Source organism: Ammospiza nelsoni, chromosome 6 (genome assembly GCF_027579445.1).
Source record: "Ammospiza nelsoni isolate bAmmNel1 chromosome 6, bAmmNel1.pri, whole genome shotgun sequence".
In the NCBI taxonomy this organism is placed as follows: Eukaryota; Metazoa; Chordata; class Aves; order Passeriformes; family Passerellidae; genus Ammospiza; species Ammospiza nelsoni.
In genome coordinates this window covers 12,913,512-12,930,009 of record NC_080638.1, presented here as the reverse complement: position 1 = coordinate 12,930,009, position 16,498 = coordinate 12,913,512, and the positions used below count along the sequence as shown (strand labels likewise).

The 16,498-nt window shown below is 43.8% G+C and overlaps 1 protein-coding gene across 5 annotated transcripts in view; it reads right to left on the bottom strand.

The window, feature by feature from the left end:
• The window catches only part of SBF2 (SET binding factor 2), a 231,677-nt gene extending 218,047 nt beyond the window's left edge, over positions 1 to 13,630 (bottom strand). The window contains exon 1 of one of the 5 annotated variants that reach the window (XM_059473902.1): positions 13,507 to 13,630. In XM_059473902.1, coding sequence (XP_059329885.1) covers positions 13,507 to 13,561 — 55 coding nt within the window. In that variant the 5' untranslated portion in view covers positions 13,562 to 13,630. The remainder of the gene's footprint in view (positions 1 to 13,506) is intronic. The other 4 variants (XM_059473896.1, XM_059473897.1, XM_059473901.1 and 1 more) reach the window with 4 other exon arrangements.
• Positions 13,631 to 16,498: the final 2,868 nt, after the last annotated feature.

The window sequence follows — 16,498 nt, the reverse complement described above, 5'->3', positions numbered from 1 at the left end:
ACCATTGTCTGGAAAACCCTCAGCTGTCCCCAAGTTAAACACTGTTTGTTTGTGCTCTGGCTCACAGAGGTTATCAGCATTTCATTCCCTATTCCCTCCTTGCCCGCAGAACCAGCTGCCAGAGTGACTTAAATTAAAAATCAGCACAAAGAATGTGAATCGTTAAAAATAATGCTGTATGCAAATTTCTTTGAAATCCACAGACACAAACTTTGAAACATCACAAGTGTTACTGTGTATTTGTATTACTTCTAACTCCAGCAGTTTTCTCTAAAGCTGAACTGTGAATTGCATTTGGCTCACGTAGCACAGAATATTTCACCTGATCTCTAAACAAGCATTGCAAATGCTGGTAAATACCTGATTGGAAAAGGACCCCCAAAAAAAATCAAACAGGAAGGCACAAAATAAACATAAACGTGTAAATTTGAATGATTATTATGGTATTTCAGGGGTTTTGAGAGTTCTCTTGAAACCATAATGTAAGAATAGAGTATGGTTCTGTGCTTCTGCTAAATCACCTATTTCCTTACTGCCATCTCCTGCCCCATAAATAAGCTACACTGCCAAGATTTTGCACATCCAAATGCACTTCCAGTGCATGCCCCATTAGCAGTAAAAATAGTAATTTTTTAACTTCTCAATGCATATTTTGCAATTGCAAGAAACCAAAGGAACTGGTTGCCTAAAATGAGAGCACAAACAAAGAAAACAGAGTCACCTCCATGTCCTAGCAAACAATTAAATGCCACTTGACTATGGGCCCGTAATTAATTAATAGAACACAACCTCTCCCTTCTGAGGCTGTGGCAGGCCCAGAGTCTTAACTGGAGCATATTATAATGTGTCTGCCACAAAGGCAGGCAAACATTCTCCTAAATGGTGTTCTCACAAGTAAAGCTGCTCCTTGCAGAGAGGTTTCCTACAGAAACGACGTCTGTGTGACCAATGGCCTTTAACCCAAATAAATAAATAAACACAGAGCGACCCTGAGCTGAAGAAAAGTTAGTGTTCAAGACACCCTGTTCCTTGTCTGGAGCAGCACTACCAGGGCCATTCCAGACAAAAGACAAAAATGTGCAGAAACACGTCACTAGTTCTGCTGTTCAGGAAATAATTGGCCAACTTGTTTCTTGAAGTCTCTGACTCTTAAAATATCACCCTACTTAAATGCTCCCCAAACAACCCAAAATTTAGTGTGCCTAGGGACACCATCTGAATGTGCTTTCTGCAAATTTATCCACTACACACACTCAATCATATTTACAGCAGCACTAATTCTATCTCTCAGACACGATATGTGAGCCATTGTGGGGTCCAATGCTTGGGTTTTGGTTTGAAGTGGGTTTTGGTTTAGTTTTGATGGAAGTTGCTGCAGGCTGAAGCACAGAATATAACTGCACCTATTCTATTAATATATAAACATATATATTTACAAAAATATTTATATATACAGAAATTATTTCTTTTCTGAAAATGAAGATAATAGAGTAGAGGACAAGATAAGAATTCAAAGTGATCCTGAAAGACTGGGGAAAAAAGTTATGAAAAAATGTTAAGAGTGTGACTAAGGAGAACTGCAAAGCTGCAGAGTTAGGCCAGAACACCTGACTCCACATATAGGGGAAGGCCCAAATGTGGTTTAGGTAAAAGGGATGCAGAGTTTAATGCAGACCACAAAGTGACCCTCAGTGTTGTGATGCTGAGAGCTAAAAAAAAAAAATAATAATAATAAAAAGCTCAGAGTGACGTCACAGAACTGCCCACAAAACCAGCAAGTACCAGTCTCACTCTGTATTTTGGTAAGATTTCATGTAAATTACCACATCCAGTTGGGTCCCCACAGTTCAAGGAGAAGAGCAGTAACAGGCTGACAACTGTACCCAAACCCACAGGACTCAAACACTGAAAAGTCTCCTGAAAGTCAGCCAGAGGAGCTGGAATAGGCTGCCAGAGGAGGTGTGAAGGGCTGGTGTGGAGGGCTCTAAGAATGAGTCAGGGTCTGCCCAGGCAGAGCAGCAAAGGCTGCAGCAGCTGAGCCTCGGGAGAGGAGAAGGGACCAGGCAATTGCCACTGGTCCTGTGCAGTCTTAGGGGTCTGGATCACAGAGATCAGGGCTGAGCAGGACCTCTGGGGTTCACCTAACCCATTCCTGCCCCTGAGCTGCAAGTCCCAACACCACAGGGGTTTTGGGTGGGTTTTTTCACAATTCCACACTGTTTATTTCTGAGTTTACTAATGCCATACCAGACTTCAGGCTGAAGTTTTACAGAGAACTGTCCCAACAAATTCCAAGAACTTTTCCACTTAGTGACAACAGCTAAATTAGAGACCATTGCTATGAATTCTTTCTCACCACTAAATGTACTTTGGCTTGTATTTATAAAAATGCATTTCATTTGAATGAAATTTGAACATTCTAGTCACTCAGTATCATGAGCTCTGTCTGAAGCCCTTCACCACAAGCTTTAGATTCAGCTATTCAGAATTATTTTAATTACTGTCTTTTAATCATCTAAAAGTCTTAAGCATTAAGCATTCCACTTCCTTTTTTACTTGATATTTACAGGTTGAACAAAAAAAGGTCTGCAAAATTAATTTTGGGGGTCCATGCTACCAATTTTGCCCAGGAACAGTGACCACTTGCACCCGTCCTTCACCAGCAGGTCAAGAGAGGTGATTCCCTCCTCCTCCTCTGCTCTCCTGAGAGTTCACCTGGGGTGCTCCACCACCTCTGGAGGTCCCAACAGAGGAAGGACAATCCAATCCAGTGGAAAGTTGGGAACCCTGCCCATGGAACCAGAGGATCTTTAAGGTCCCTTCCAACCAAAACCATTCTATGATCCTTTAATCTGTACATAACTCTTGGGACTCTCACCATTAAATCAGGAATAGCTTAGATTCAGACATGAAAATTTGCTGCTAATTAAGTTTGGCAAGACCATGTGGACAAAACCTTGGTCCATCTGCTGTGAAAACTGCAGAAAGCATATGGTGCTTTATACAACTACATGAAGATCACTGAAGTCCAAAGCTCCTCTCAGTAACCATCAAGTGCAAAAGAATAAAAAAACTCCAGAGTTTTCATAAGACCATAAATCAAATCTAATAAAACATACAATTTATGTTTTGGTCTCTGCAAGTCTATTTTCAAAGCTTTAAGAGAACAGTTAAGACTAGGTAGGGAGTACATACCAGACAGACAGTAAGTAATGAGGGTTTTCTACTGCTCATTTCTAGACTTTATATGGGGATTTTTAAACAGAACTATATTCTGAGTCTTCTGCTTCAGAATTTTATTAGTAGCCATGACTCTTCTTGTTTTCATATGAAACTTAAAAAGAATTACTGATTTTTGGGGAGTCAGGAAGGAGAAGGAGAAAAGAAGTTAGGGACAGGAAACAACTCAACCCACAGACTTTATTATAAGTTTAAGAACAGTGGCTGAGAATAAGCAGAACACACAACTCAGTTACAAAGGAAGATAGGAGATCCATAGGTTTTACTTTTCAGCATCCTCTCCTTAACCATCACAACTTGGGAATTGAAACATCTCCAAGGTCTCTTCCACAAGACAGAAACAATGAGCTGCAGACCAGTTAAGGCCTTTCTTAAAAAAAAATATTATTGTTATTATTACTTGTATCTGAATCTTACCTCTGGGTTTTCTAATGTCAAATAATGCTAGGCATATTCACAAGAAAACAAAAGATTATGAAAACAACGGTCTTCTGAGTTAGGCCTCTCAAATCCTACCTCACTGTAAAGAGCAACAATCCTCATTTTTATTAGAATTAAGTATGGATGTAAACTGCTACCTTCTGTCTTCTACTAGGCTATCAGCAAGAAGAGCAGCTCTGATTACCAATAACTATGGCCAGAGACTAGACCAGGGAACCCCCATGTTTTTGAACTGCAGTTTTCCAAAAAAGGCTATTTACTAAAACTGGCCACATTTTTGTAAAGTAAAAAAATAATAATAAAGAAACCCATAAACAAGCATGTAAATAATTTTGTAAGAATGCAAAAACATCTTACAAAGTCAGAAAGGCACAAAGCATGTTTTCTGAGGTCTTTTCTCTCTCACAAAAAATTAGTGACAGTCTTGCCTCTTCCAAAAAGATGCCATGTGGCAAAAGAGAACAAAATGATAAAAAACAGCCTCCAGGAGATTATTTTGTTAAACATGTATGATCTCATCTCTTTTAATAATAAACACTACAAACAAAATATTTGGAAAACACGGTGCTGAAACAACAACCTTACAGGAGCACCACAACTTGAGCGGACGCCGTTTACTCAGGGGCAAACCCGGTATCATTATTTATGCACGCTGATCAAACAGGAAAGGGAATCTTTTGAAAGAAGAGTTTTGAATTCCGAATCACAAACATGTGGCTCTCTATGGCTTTGTTTTCTTTTCAGTTGCCTGTGGCTGAAACAACAGGGCCACTTGCTTTGGCTGTGCTGCTGAAGCGCAGTGCAGCCACAGCTGCAGGCTGAGCACACCCTCTCAGTGAGGGGCTCTGGGATGCTCCAGCTCTCTCTGCTGGAAAGAACCAACCCTCAGAGCTGGAAAAGGGAACACACACTGTCACTACTCCAAACCCAGGTGCCTCAGCTTCAAGCATGCTTACAGGTAGCTTGAGTCCAAACCTCAGCACAGAACTGGCACCAGGGTCTGAAATCGCTGCCTCCAGCTAAAGGGCAAACCTGAGACCTCCACAGGTGTTCTCTGAACTCACTGCAGCAAAGTGGACCAGAATTTATCACTGAAAATCAGCATTTCAGTTTTAGTCACTATAAATTACCATGGGGAGAAACATTCCTCTGCAACACCTTGAACACTTGCATGGATTTCTGAACACAAACTGAATACTTACTACCACAGAAAACATCCTTTTATTCTGTGTGTATGCCTCGTTATCTTATTTATTTTGGAAATATCACTAAAAGCATCCATTCAAACCTTGGGCTTTCTACCACTGCTGAAACTTACTGAACATGAGAGACACATGCTCATTAGCTTCCTATTTTGCAAAAGCAAGCAGCTCTCGAAAGGCATTAAAGGAATTATTCTAAAATAAGAATAATTCAATAATTGCACTTGTAAGAAATGTAGGGTGAATCCCAAAGGCAGCAGCTCTTCCCTCCCTTTACAGGAAATTCCAACTTGTTCCTCAGCTGCAGCTGGGCACAACCTATGGCTCAGGCAGAGGCCCCAGGCTAAGACACTTCACAAAAAGCAAATTCTGCCTGGCAGCCCACTGAACAAAATACACTGAAGGAAAAAAACTCTCACAGGATGAAGATTCTAAGAACTTGCAGCCCAAAAGAGGAAGACTCTAAATAGATTAAATTGCCCCAAAAAATTATGGGGGGAAATGTGGGTTTAAATGCATGTTTTAGGAAGGCTTTTAAAATTGGTTTTATCACCAATTTTTCTTTGAAATCTTCTTTTAAAAATTATATATTCTTAAAAATTACCAAACCTACTAATTCTCTCTTCACAAACTATAAAACAAGAAGAAAGAAAATGGAAATCCTCTTCTAAGTTCTACTGGAATGTTTTGTACTAAACCTAGTTTAAAAATAGCACACCAACAATATAGACCAGTAACAGCCCAGTCATCACACAAGCTTCATAAAACAACTATGTGTTTTTCTGGGAAAATACATTAATTATGAAGAAACAGCTCCACAGGAACAAAGCATGTGGCCTTCTTCTATTTTTATGCAATTGCAATTTGCATGATTATGAAAAGCAGTATGTGTAATAGAATTCAAAAACACAGCTTCTTTAATTTTTTTTTTTAAAGTACAGTATGCCAATTCAACAATATTTCAAGAATTAAAATTCCATTACAGTTGAATTTATGACAAGGTCACAACTTTGTCTTTTGAGTCTTGAGTATTTTGTTAGTCACACATACAGCTTATTCTCACTGCCATTTAGGAATTAGATTTACAGCCCAGAGAACAATAGTCACAAAAAAAGGACCAGCGTCTGCATTTCTTTGTCCAAAACAAAAATACACATGTTAAATGTACAAATCTAAACTGTGGAAGACTTCAACAACACAGTGGTCAAACTAAAAGTTTTACTGGACTTTAACTGGTGCAGTTATAACAAACTAAGAAACAAGAGAGTGATGTTTTTAGATACACAAATAACTAACAGCTATAGGCATTTCTAATTGGGCTCTATCTTGTTCTGTAACTATTTTCAATTATTTTTTACTTAAACTTAATGCACCATACAAAGTCTCAATGGTTGGCATCTGTTTCCAGCTCAATTATTTCAGTAAAATTTCACACCAAATACTTTTTCTGCTTCCAAGAAATAAGACTGGAGAGAAAAGGATTTTTTTTTTTGGCCTAAACTAAAATTCTGCCAAACACGCTTTCAGGCCCAAAATTTACAGAAGGGACAAAACCTGGCCCTGGTGTTTGCGTGATGAACTGGAATTTGTTTATTTAAAGATGAAAACCATAAGAAATCAGACTGAGTGGCCAAGAAGACTTCATCTCAGAAAACCACAGAGTAGATAAAGAGAGTTAAATGGATACTGAGAGTGAGAGAAGGAAGGGGAAAGTGAGAGAGATGATAAGGCAGAGATTCTTCTGGAATAAAACTAGAAGACAGAAAGCATTCTGAAATACCAGAATGTGCCAAATAGAGTAAGCAGGAGGAGTGGCCAATGTCTTGTAAAGGGTTCCTGAGCCACAAGGAAGGACATGCAGCCACTACAGAGTCTGACAACACTCCTGGCATCACTGTCCACAGCAGCTGGCAAAAGGAGCTCAACAAAATCCACAACCTTCAACAGCTGAAGTCAAGGTTCCAGAAAGAAGAGCTGTCATCCCTTTTCCCCGACAAGCATCTGAGAAATCCTCTGCCAGAATGTCTCATCTTCCTTCCAGCTGCTATTCCAGTGACCCAACCTGACACTCTAACATTTAAAAAAGAAATTTTCTATCTTGCTGAAGATCAATCCAAGTGTCAGATAATGGATTTTCTGGAGTTTTAAATCCTAGAAAACAACACATGAACCACAGTAAAAGGACATGATAAGGACATTTTTCCTATCTTCTATTTTTTCCCCCCTTGAATTTCTTCCTGAGTGATTGATTTTATAAGCCCAGTAACATTCCTTTGTCTCTTTTTATCCACTGAGGTCTCCCATGATCCAATGGGGTTTTGCATGCAACTATCCTGAATTTGTATCCAGAATTATGATGAGTTTGTTTTTTCTGTCTCTCAGCTTTCCCCCACAACAGCTACACACAATCCCAGACCATACTGTCACCAAGTGCTGGTTCTGGCTGCAGCAGTGACAGCCCATCACCCACGTCCAGCTCAGTGCAAATGTTGTGGTTACTCTGACACCTAGAACACAACACTCCCAGAAAGGAAACAAAGAATTCAAGCTCTGTTCAATGATTGCATTTTTTCATAGTATTCAATCTGCAGAAGATTGAAAACTGAGAACTGTAAACATTAGAGACATAAAATCAGGATCTATCTAGTCACTAGCAGATAAGCAATAACCAGCATGTTCTTGGCTCAATGAGCAGGGATTTAGCTGCCAAATCCCAATCAACACTAATTGGATTGTCCTTGACTTCAGAACGTACCACTGACACCACAGGAGTGATTTATTTCAACAAACACATATAAATGGAACACAATTCCCAAAACGCCGAGCAGAAGAAAATGAATCTCATCAATACTGATAATGCTATTGTTAGAAATCATTTTTTTCACTAGGGAAGCAAGGAGCCCAAAAGTCTCATGCTACTGCAAAGAGGAGTAAGAGGAGAGATGAACCAAAGGAAAACCTCCCACTCACCAGTGGATATTTGCAGGCTACAACTTTCACTGGCAGTTATCAAGGCTGGAGTGTGAGTCTGCTTTTACACATTTTACAAATGATTCCACAGTGACTGTGGCTTTCCTTTGTGAGCAGCAGTAACTGGGGAGGTAGTTCGTTCTTTAAATTGATGTAAGAGAGCTACCACAGCAGTGTAATTCTCTTCCTTGCTGTTACAAGACAAGAGTGTTATGTTTGGGGCATTGGAGAAGTTAAATGTCAGTCTCATTGTCCCTCCACTTAAAAATATGATTGTGGTTATAGAAGGCCAGGGCTTACACAGTATTCAGTCTTGCATAACAAACTGTTTGCCATGAACAAGCTGCAGGAAAAGTGACTTTTTGTCAGATAATCCACAAAGTTAATCCAGGACAGAACAGGGAAGAAAGAGTTCCTTGACTGCAGTTTAGTCACAAAGATAGGAAATGCTACTTCCCTCAACATAATCTGTGTTCTATTTCAGACCAAATGCAGACAGCTTGCAGAGAAAAAAAGCCTCCAGGAATATTTTAGTTTAAAATTAAAGGCTGAAAAAGAAGTATTTTTAGTGTTGTTGTTACTATGATGGCAAGACTGAGTGAGTAAAGAGTCTGAAATCCAAGTTCTTTAGAAATATTCATTACAGACATGCGAGGGAAAGAAGATCTCCATGATCTCTGTTGATTATAAGATTTCTCCAAAATGATAAATCCATAAACCAAAATAATTTTTTTTTTAAGCCCACATTATTTACTAGAAGAAACTGCTTGGATATCTTTTAGGAATACATGCTATCAAAAAATAGTGGGGGTCTTCCAAGCAGACTTTCAAGAGAGCTTTATCTCACCCCAAAAAAAACCAAAAAACAAACAAACAAAAAACCCCAAGAAACGAACAAAGAAACAAACAAAGGAATAAACATGACCACAATCGAAACAAACAAAACCACGTGCGATGGAAATATTTCTTCCTCATTCTGTTTCAGCACGGTATTGTGGAACCTGTTGCATTTGAAAAGTAAAGCACAAGGTTTGGAGGAAGAGATTTCATTGAAAGGAGCAATTAATTTGTTTACAAGTCTTTGGGGTGCCATGCCCTACGCAGCCACAGCCACCCAGAGCCATGTCCCAGGCTCACTCCTGCATCCTGCTCCACTTCCAGCACTGCACTTGATGCTTCATTCCACTGCACCTACAAGAATTCCCCTGCCACAATAAGAAGGATTTAGTTTTTGTTGCTTTTTTTAATCCCTTTGAGATTTCCCTGGATTGCATTTGAATCAAATTAAACTGCAGCACAGATAAGAAAGCCACTGAAGTAACAACTTTATTCCTTTATTTTTCTACATTTTGTTTTTACAGAGATTTCATGCCATGGCATCAAGCAGTCATTCACTCCTTATACACACACCAGCTCAGTGAAATGCCTGTGAATATACAGCAAATACACCAGAAAATCCTAATGATACTATATTCTTCACAGGAAAAATCTGCTCACAGGAAAAAAAAATAAAAGAATCAGACAACTCCATTTAGAAATTTCTCCCACTCCATCAACAATCACTTGTCTTGTTTCAAAATCCTCTGAGATACAAAGCTATGTTACATAATAAAGGCTTCCCTGAAGAGGAGTTGATAAAAATCAGAACAGAAACAACCACAACAGAGCCTACACATGTTATACCAGCATTTATCAGTTGTGACAACAGCCAAATAAAACTGCTATACTGTTGGAAGCCTTCTGTCCTACACATTGCAACTGCACACAGAATCAAGAACAAACCATTCCTCTGTCCTCTTAGAGCAACCAAACCTCGCAGAAAACATCCTGTTTCACCTCACAGGTTTTCTCCTTTAACTTCTGGGTTTAAAACAGCATCCTACAGGAAAGCTGCCACGGGTGTATGGGAAAATTAATCAAATCCAGTCTTTGGATCCTCTCTTCTTTATCCTCTCACCTTTCAGCTTCTGAGCTAAGGAAGACACAGAATGTTCTCTCTTTTACCTTTTCCAAGAAGCACTGTATGTAAATTCTAAGGATAGATTTATGATTAGGGTTTATACCAGCAAAACCAAAAACAAACAAAACAAAAAAGGCATTTTCTCATGCCCTTCTGTGATCCTTACAAACATCTGTGTTCTTCCTAAATCCCATCCACATTCCATTATTCAGACATATTAAATGAGAATTTTTTGGTGAAGCACATCAGACACACTTCAAAATCCATGAAAAAATAAAATGCATGAACAGTAAGGGCTCCTGGGATTTCTCCTAGCTGTTAACCCAGAATGCCTACATTTGGTAGCACCTTTGCTCCGTTCAGAGACTTCTGTAAGTGCCTTTTGTAGCCAGTTATGTAACAGCTTTATATTGTGCTGATATGCTGGGGAAAGTGTGGTTGTCTACCTCAGCCAAGGTTCAGCTGAAGACAAAATACACCAAGGTTGATTGCTTTATTCTGAAAAAGTATCACTGTTAGAGCAAAAAAAAAAAGAAAAGGGTTTAGTAAAGCTGGGGGATTTACAAATCTGGTTTCTATAACTCTGTCAGGACACTCAACATGCACTTCTGACAGCAGCTACTGTCTGCTGCAGTTCTGAGCAGTGGCTCAGAATGAGTGCTTAAAATACACAACAGCCATTAAAACTATGATCCATGGAAGCTGTTTTATGGTGAGACACAGACTGAGCAACCTAAGTGGGAACACAGACCAGGGCACCTGAAAGACAGAAAAAGCTGGGTGATTCAGGTCATCCTCCACAGCACAAAGACTTCTCAGCTCCTAAGTGCCTGCAACTCTTCTGACACTTGTCAACAGCAAAGCTCATTCTCCACTCAGGCAGAGCCTCTGCAACTCGCCAAGCATGAATGAACTGCCTGCGAGGCAAATTATCCAAGGGCTCCCATCAGTTTCCTTGGAGCATGTAGGACACTAAGGCACCTCACTAACATCTTTGTGCCCAAGGCTCTAGGAACATTTCAGCTGATAGAAATTCAGGGTGCATTGATCTGTCTTCCAGCATGCTCCTGACCCTCCTTTATGCCAGTACTGGCATTCATCTGACATCCTGGTGAGCCAACACTGTTTGAAAAATGAGCAGGAAAGTAATCCAAGGACAATACAGCAACACAGGTAACACACCCAGCAAGAAAGGTCTTTTGGATGGGTCAGCATCCTAAAGTGAGCTGGATCCAAAGGAAGGTTTAGCACAATAGGAATGGCAGCACCAGGACTGCTGTAACATCAATTTACACAGGCCTGGACCAGAACAGGAATGGACTTTCACATGTTGATTCCCAAAGGACACACTCTGGTTTATTTGAGGACAATAAAACCCTTCACCTCCCCTGAAGACTATGCTGGATAAAAACTTGTAGCATCACTTACAAAGCTGTTCCAAAACAAGAAAAAATCTACAGATCTGCTCCTAAACTGCATAAACACTGCATTTTAGATATTTACAGCAAATGTTTTTTGAGTAAAGCCAGAAAATCAGCACCTTTATCCCATTTTCAGGGGTAAGATATTGGCCCATGTAAATAAATCCATATAAGCAGTGAGGGGAGAGCCAGCAGACCCAGTGGGGCTTTCCTGGGAGAGCAGTCACTACTATAAACACCCTTCCCTACAAACCACAAGTGTTTATCATCCAAATGCTGCTGACACACAGATTGGGGGGAAGGGTACAGCATTTTTGTTTGCTTGTTTACACAAAGCTATTCCACAGATTATGCCTGGGAAAAAAAGAAAAAAAAAAAAAACACTACAAACATAATTACACTCAGCATTAAAATCAAGCACATTAAAACCAGGCCAGAAGGTAGCTGCTGATGAAAAACAAATAGGATAGAAAGAAAAGGAACATACTTAAAAATATAAATGCTTCAAGAGTAGCTAGTCTATAATCCTAGAAATGCTTGTCCCTGCTTTTCATATAGAAGGAAGCATAATAAATGCATCAAAAAACTACAGTTTTATAAGAAAAATAAAGGTCAGTACTCCATGTATTATGGGATTGCATGTGGGGGTAAAGGAATTTGGAAAACAATGCATGCCTAGTCTTCAACAGAATGTTGTTCCTTCAAGCATTTTTCTTATGAAGCATTAAAGTAGCAACAAGTCATTTAAATAATAAAGTCTAAACAATTACTTTCTGGGCACGACCTTTTTCAATTAAGGTTCAGGAGTTATTTCTGAATCTGCTCAATTTCACCCAGGCAAGCAATTCTACCAAACTTCATGAAAGAGTTTATGTATGGGAAGTTAAACACATACTTAAATCCTACAGATGAAGACATTTTACAGACATAAAGCTTTCCAACGCAATCTGTAATTTCACTTCAATGAAGTAAGAAGCCTATTTGATTCGTCTTCTTAAAAGCACATCTGGGTTTTTTGGTTGCTTCTTTGTTTTGATTTGGGTTTTCTCTACTTTGTCAGGGAAAATGTTCCAAACAGGAGAGGCAAAAGGAAAGGTCTTTATTTTTAAAATAAAATCCTTCCCATTTCACATGGCTTGATTTTGACAGTACAATTAGGACAAACCTACGATCAAATGGGATGGGAGGGGTAACCAGGATGTAATCAATGGAATAACAATTGCAGAATAGTAAAATCCAAGAGACCCTTAGCAGAACTTTGTGAGACACTGCATCTTTAAACACGCAAATGTAACAGTTTCTCTAAAAATTATATTTCTTTTAAAAAAATCTCACAGTCCGAGTTTATTAGCTGCACTTTTTGAATGAACAGATACAGACTACACGCAATTGCTACTTCAAAGAATTACTCTGAGTAACAAACTTGAGTGTTGTTTGGTTTATGCATAGTCAAATAAATTAGGGAACATTCGACTGTTTCAAATATTGTTTATTAACAGCATACATTCAAAGGAGCGCTCTGAAATACGCAGCACAAACACATTCCAATTGACAATCACTTCGTTTTCCAGTCAGCTTAAACACTGATTTGAGATCTCTGCAGCAACAAAGCTGGTACCATAACGGAGAGTTACGTAACACAAACCACTCTCTCTTTGCCCACAAACGACAGCAGATAACAGCACTTCCCTTCCCCCCAGCACACAGAATTCGGTATCCCGAGGCTTTAGGAGGAGCGCCCGTTCCATCCCCGTTCGGTGCCACGGCGCTGCCCGGGGGACTCGCGGCGCCGCTCAACAGGCGATGGATGAGCGGCGAGCCGGGCAAGCCCCGCCGCCGGCGGAACGCAGCCTTTGTTCTCCCGGGAGGCGCGGCTGGCGCGCCCCAGCCGCCGGGACACAGGTGGGGACCGGCGGCTCCGGCCCTGCCCCGCGGCTCTGGCCGCCGGGCCCGGCACGGCCGCGGGCCCCGTTTGAACCTGCCCGCGCTTCGGGGAAGGAGCCGCAGCCGCTCCCGGCAGGCGGGGCGGGCCGGGGCTGCCCCGGCCGGGCGGTGCGGGAGTCCCTCCGCTTCCCCCCTCGGGAAAGGGGGATTAACCCTTGGCTCGCCCCGCTGCCCTCACCCCCTCCTCCCCCGGCCGGACGCGCGCCCCGTGCGCGCCGCAGTCTCCTCCTCCCGCGGCCCGGCCGGAGGCGGGCGGGGGCCGGGGCCGGGCAGGAGCGCGGGGAGCGGCCAGGCACGGCGGGGCAGCGCTGCGCGCAGCCACACCTACCTGTCTTCTCGTGGTCATAGCCCACCACGATGAAGTAGTCGGCCAGCCTGGCCATGGCTGCGCGGGGCGCGCCTCGGCCTCACCACCCCAGCGGCTGCGGCGGCGGCTCGGGGCAGGCTCAGCATCCTCCGCTCCGCGCCCGCCGCAGGAGGAACGGCACCACCTCAGCCATGTTGGAGGCGCGGGCACGCCGTGCGCCTGCGCGCCGCCCGGACCGCTCGCCGTGACCCCGGGGCTGGGCGGGGGCTGGGGCGGCCCGGCCCGGCTGTCCCGCAGTGCCGCTGCCCCGGGCCGGCCGCCGTGCCGGGACGCCGCTGCCAGCGCCGCGGCCTCCCTTCGCAGCCCCCCGCGGGCGGGGAGGGTCCGGCGGGGGAGGTCCGCGCCCCGCCCGAGCGGGGCTTTGTCTCTCGGCAGCCTCCCCCAGTGCGGTGGCCGCCCGGGGAGCAGCGGGTCCGGAGCCCGTTCCCCTCACAAAAGACACTCGCGGCGGGTCGGAGCGCTCTCCGTGCCCGGGGAGACCCAAGTGTTGAGCGGGGCTGCACCTCGCCGCTCCCGCCTGGAGCTGCCGGGGCCGGGCATCGCCCTCACCGAGGCTCCGCGGATATGCAAGCCGGCGGCCAGATAACGGCGGCCCCGCCAGCCCGGCCCGGGGAATCGGGGATTGCGCGTCCCGAATGTGTCCCGGTCACGTTTTGTCCGGGGTGTTCGGGACGTGCCGCCGCGGGGGGAGCCGTGCCGCCGCCCCGCTGGGCTCTGTGGCGGTGCCGAGGGTCGGCGCGGGGGTCTCGGCCCCGGCCCCCTCACAGCAGCACCCCCGGCCCGGAGCGGGCTGTGCTGCCCGGCCCGGCCCGGCCCTGCTGCTCCCTGCTGCTGGCAGGGCACTGGCCGGCGGTGCCTCGGCGTGACCCGCGTGGCCCCGGACGTGCCGGCCCGGGCACGGGCGGTGGCCGCTGGGGCGCTCAGCGAGCCGCGCCGGGAGCTGCCGTGGTGCTGTTTATAACGTGCAGATGAGGCAGGCACCTTCTGGACCGTGGCCCTCGAAAGCTCGGTGGACTTTGCCAGCAGTCGCGGAGATGCTGAGGATAAAGGAGCGGACAGTACAGCGCTTGGATAGCTGGCAGAGCCTGCAAAAACCACTCTGATAAGCTTCCATGGACGTCCCGTTTGACAGCACAGAGAGAAGAACCAGCGCGGAGGACGTGGGTGGCATTCCAGCGAGGACCAGTCGTGGGTGCCGGGCTGAGTGTGGAAGTGCAGCAAACTGGATTAGCTCCTGACGATCCACCCTGACGAGGGACCCAGCAGACAGTCAGAAGTGGTCTCAGAGACATTTCTGTTTCAAACACACCGTTCTTACACCTCTTAGCTGGAACATAGTGATGCAGTGTCTTGCTGATAAGCCAGATGCAAATTGGTCAGGAAGCTTCAAGCAGTGTTCCCGCTTGTGCCTTCTCAGTGGAGGGCAGAGGTTGACATCTCCTGGGAGTCATCAGCTTCGTAATTTAGCTGTTTTGAAGCAAATGACATGTGTAAGGATCCAATCCTAATACATTTCCTTGTTTAGGAGTAAAGAAAAATGTGTCATATGTACATCAAAAAGATTGACCATACTTTTTGAGAAAGAGATGCACTCTGTGGGGTCAGTGACTTCTACGTAGGAGTTAGGTTAAGTCATGCAGGATTTTGTTAAGTTATGCATAGGCATTTTGGTTGCAGGACACAGTTCACAGAAGCAAAGGATAATGTTCTGTACAGCTAAACCTGGAGACAAAGTTTAAAGACACTGAGAAATTACCTAATTTGGAGCTGAAATGGGTCCTTAGTGTTATCATATCTACACTGATAAAAAGATTCAATATGCAATTACAAATCTCAATAGTGAAATCTCACTGCTTTTTTAACACAGCATCTCTAGTAGGAGAGAATCACTCACACCTTTCCCAGAGCATTAATAAATGCTCAAGAGCAATAAATAAATGTTCAAGAGCAAGATGTTTATTTAGTGATTTCCCAGTACTGCTAGTGTTCACTTTACAGCCTTGCTCCTTCTGCCATCTAGATCAGTACAGCCAAATTTTGTAAAGTTTATAAGAAATGGCACATCTTAAATAAGAAATAGGAAGTGTAGTTGAGCTTATTTATTTTACAAAATCACAGAAGGTTTTGGGTCAGGAGGGATCTTAAAGATCATCCTGTTCCAACCCCTTTGCTACAGGCAGGGACACATGCCATTAGACCAGGTTGCTCAGACCCATCCAACCACGCCATGAACACTTTCAGGGATGTGGCATCCACAATTTCTCTGGGCAACTTCCTTTAAGAATAGAGCAATCTTATGTTCTTATAGGACAAATGAAGAAGTGGAGCAGACACAGTGTTTGCTCACCTAAATTCTAATGAAAAGTGAAACTGAATGCTCATCCAGACCACCAAGGCTTAATTCCCTCACTTGCAGCCTAGCTCCTCACAGGAGAAGCAGGGGCTCACAGAGGACACCAAGGGACCTGTCTCCACAAGCCCCTGGTCATGGACTTCCCCCAGGGGAAGAATTGCAAGGCTGCAGCCTCTCCCAAGAGCCCCAAAGCACTCAAGGGGTTGCCACACTCACATTGTGCCCTTGCCAACAACAAGGTGTGAATGTTCACAATACCTTCTACAGTTCCCTCCTCCTTCAGGAAACAGGGAATTCACACTCTGCCAACCCATGCCAGAACAGGGGGGCAGCCATGACCCTGACCAGATTTCCCCTACCAATAGACATCCCTCACTCACTTGGGAGGCTTTGTTTGGTGTACACTGAGCACCTCCAGCAGGACTATTGAAATGGAATCACCCCTTTGTCACTGTGCTCTTGGCACGGAGAGCTCTGGTGCAGGTACTAACAGTGAGGTTTTTCTGTGTGGAGCTTGAGCGAGGTTTTAGACCCTTCAGGGGGTGCCATTCTTCTATTAGTATTATCTTTCTGCTGATTTCACGCAGCCTGAAATACAAT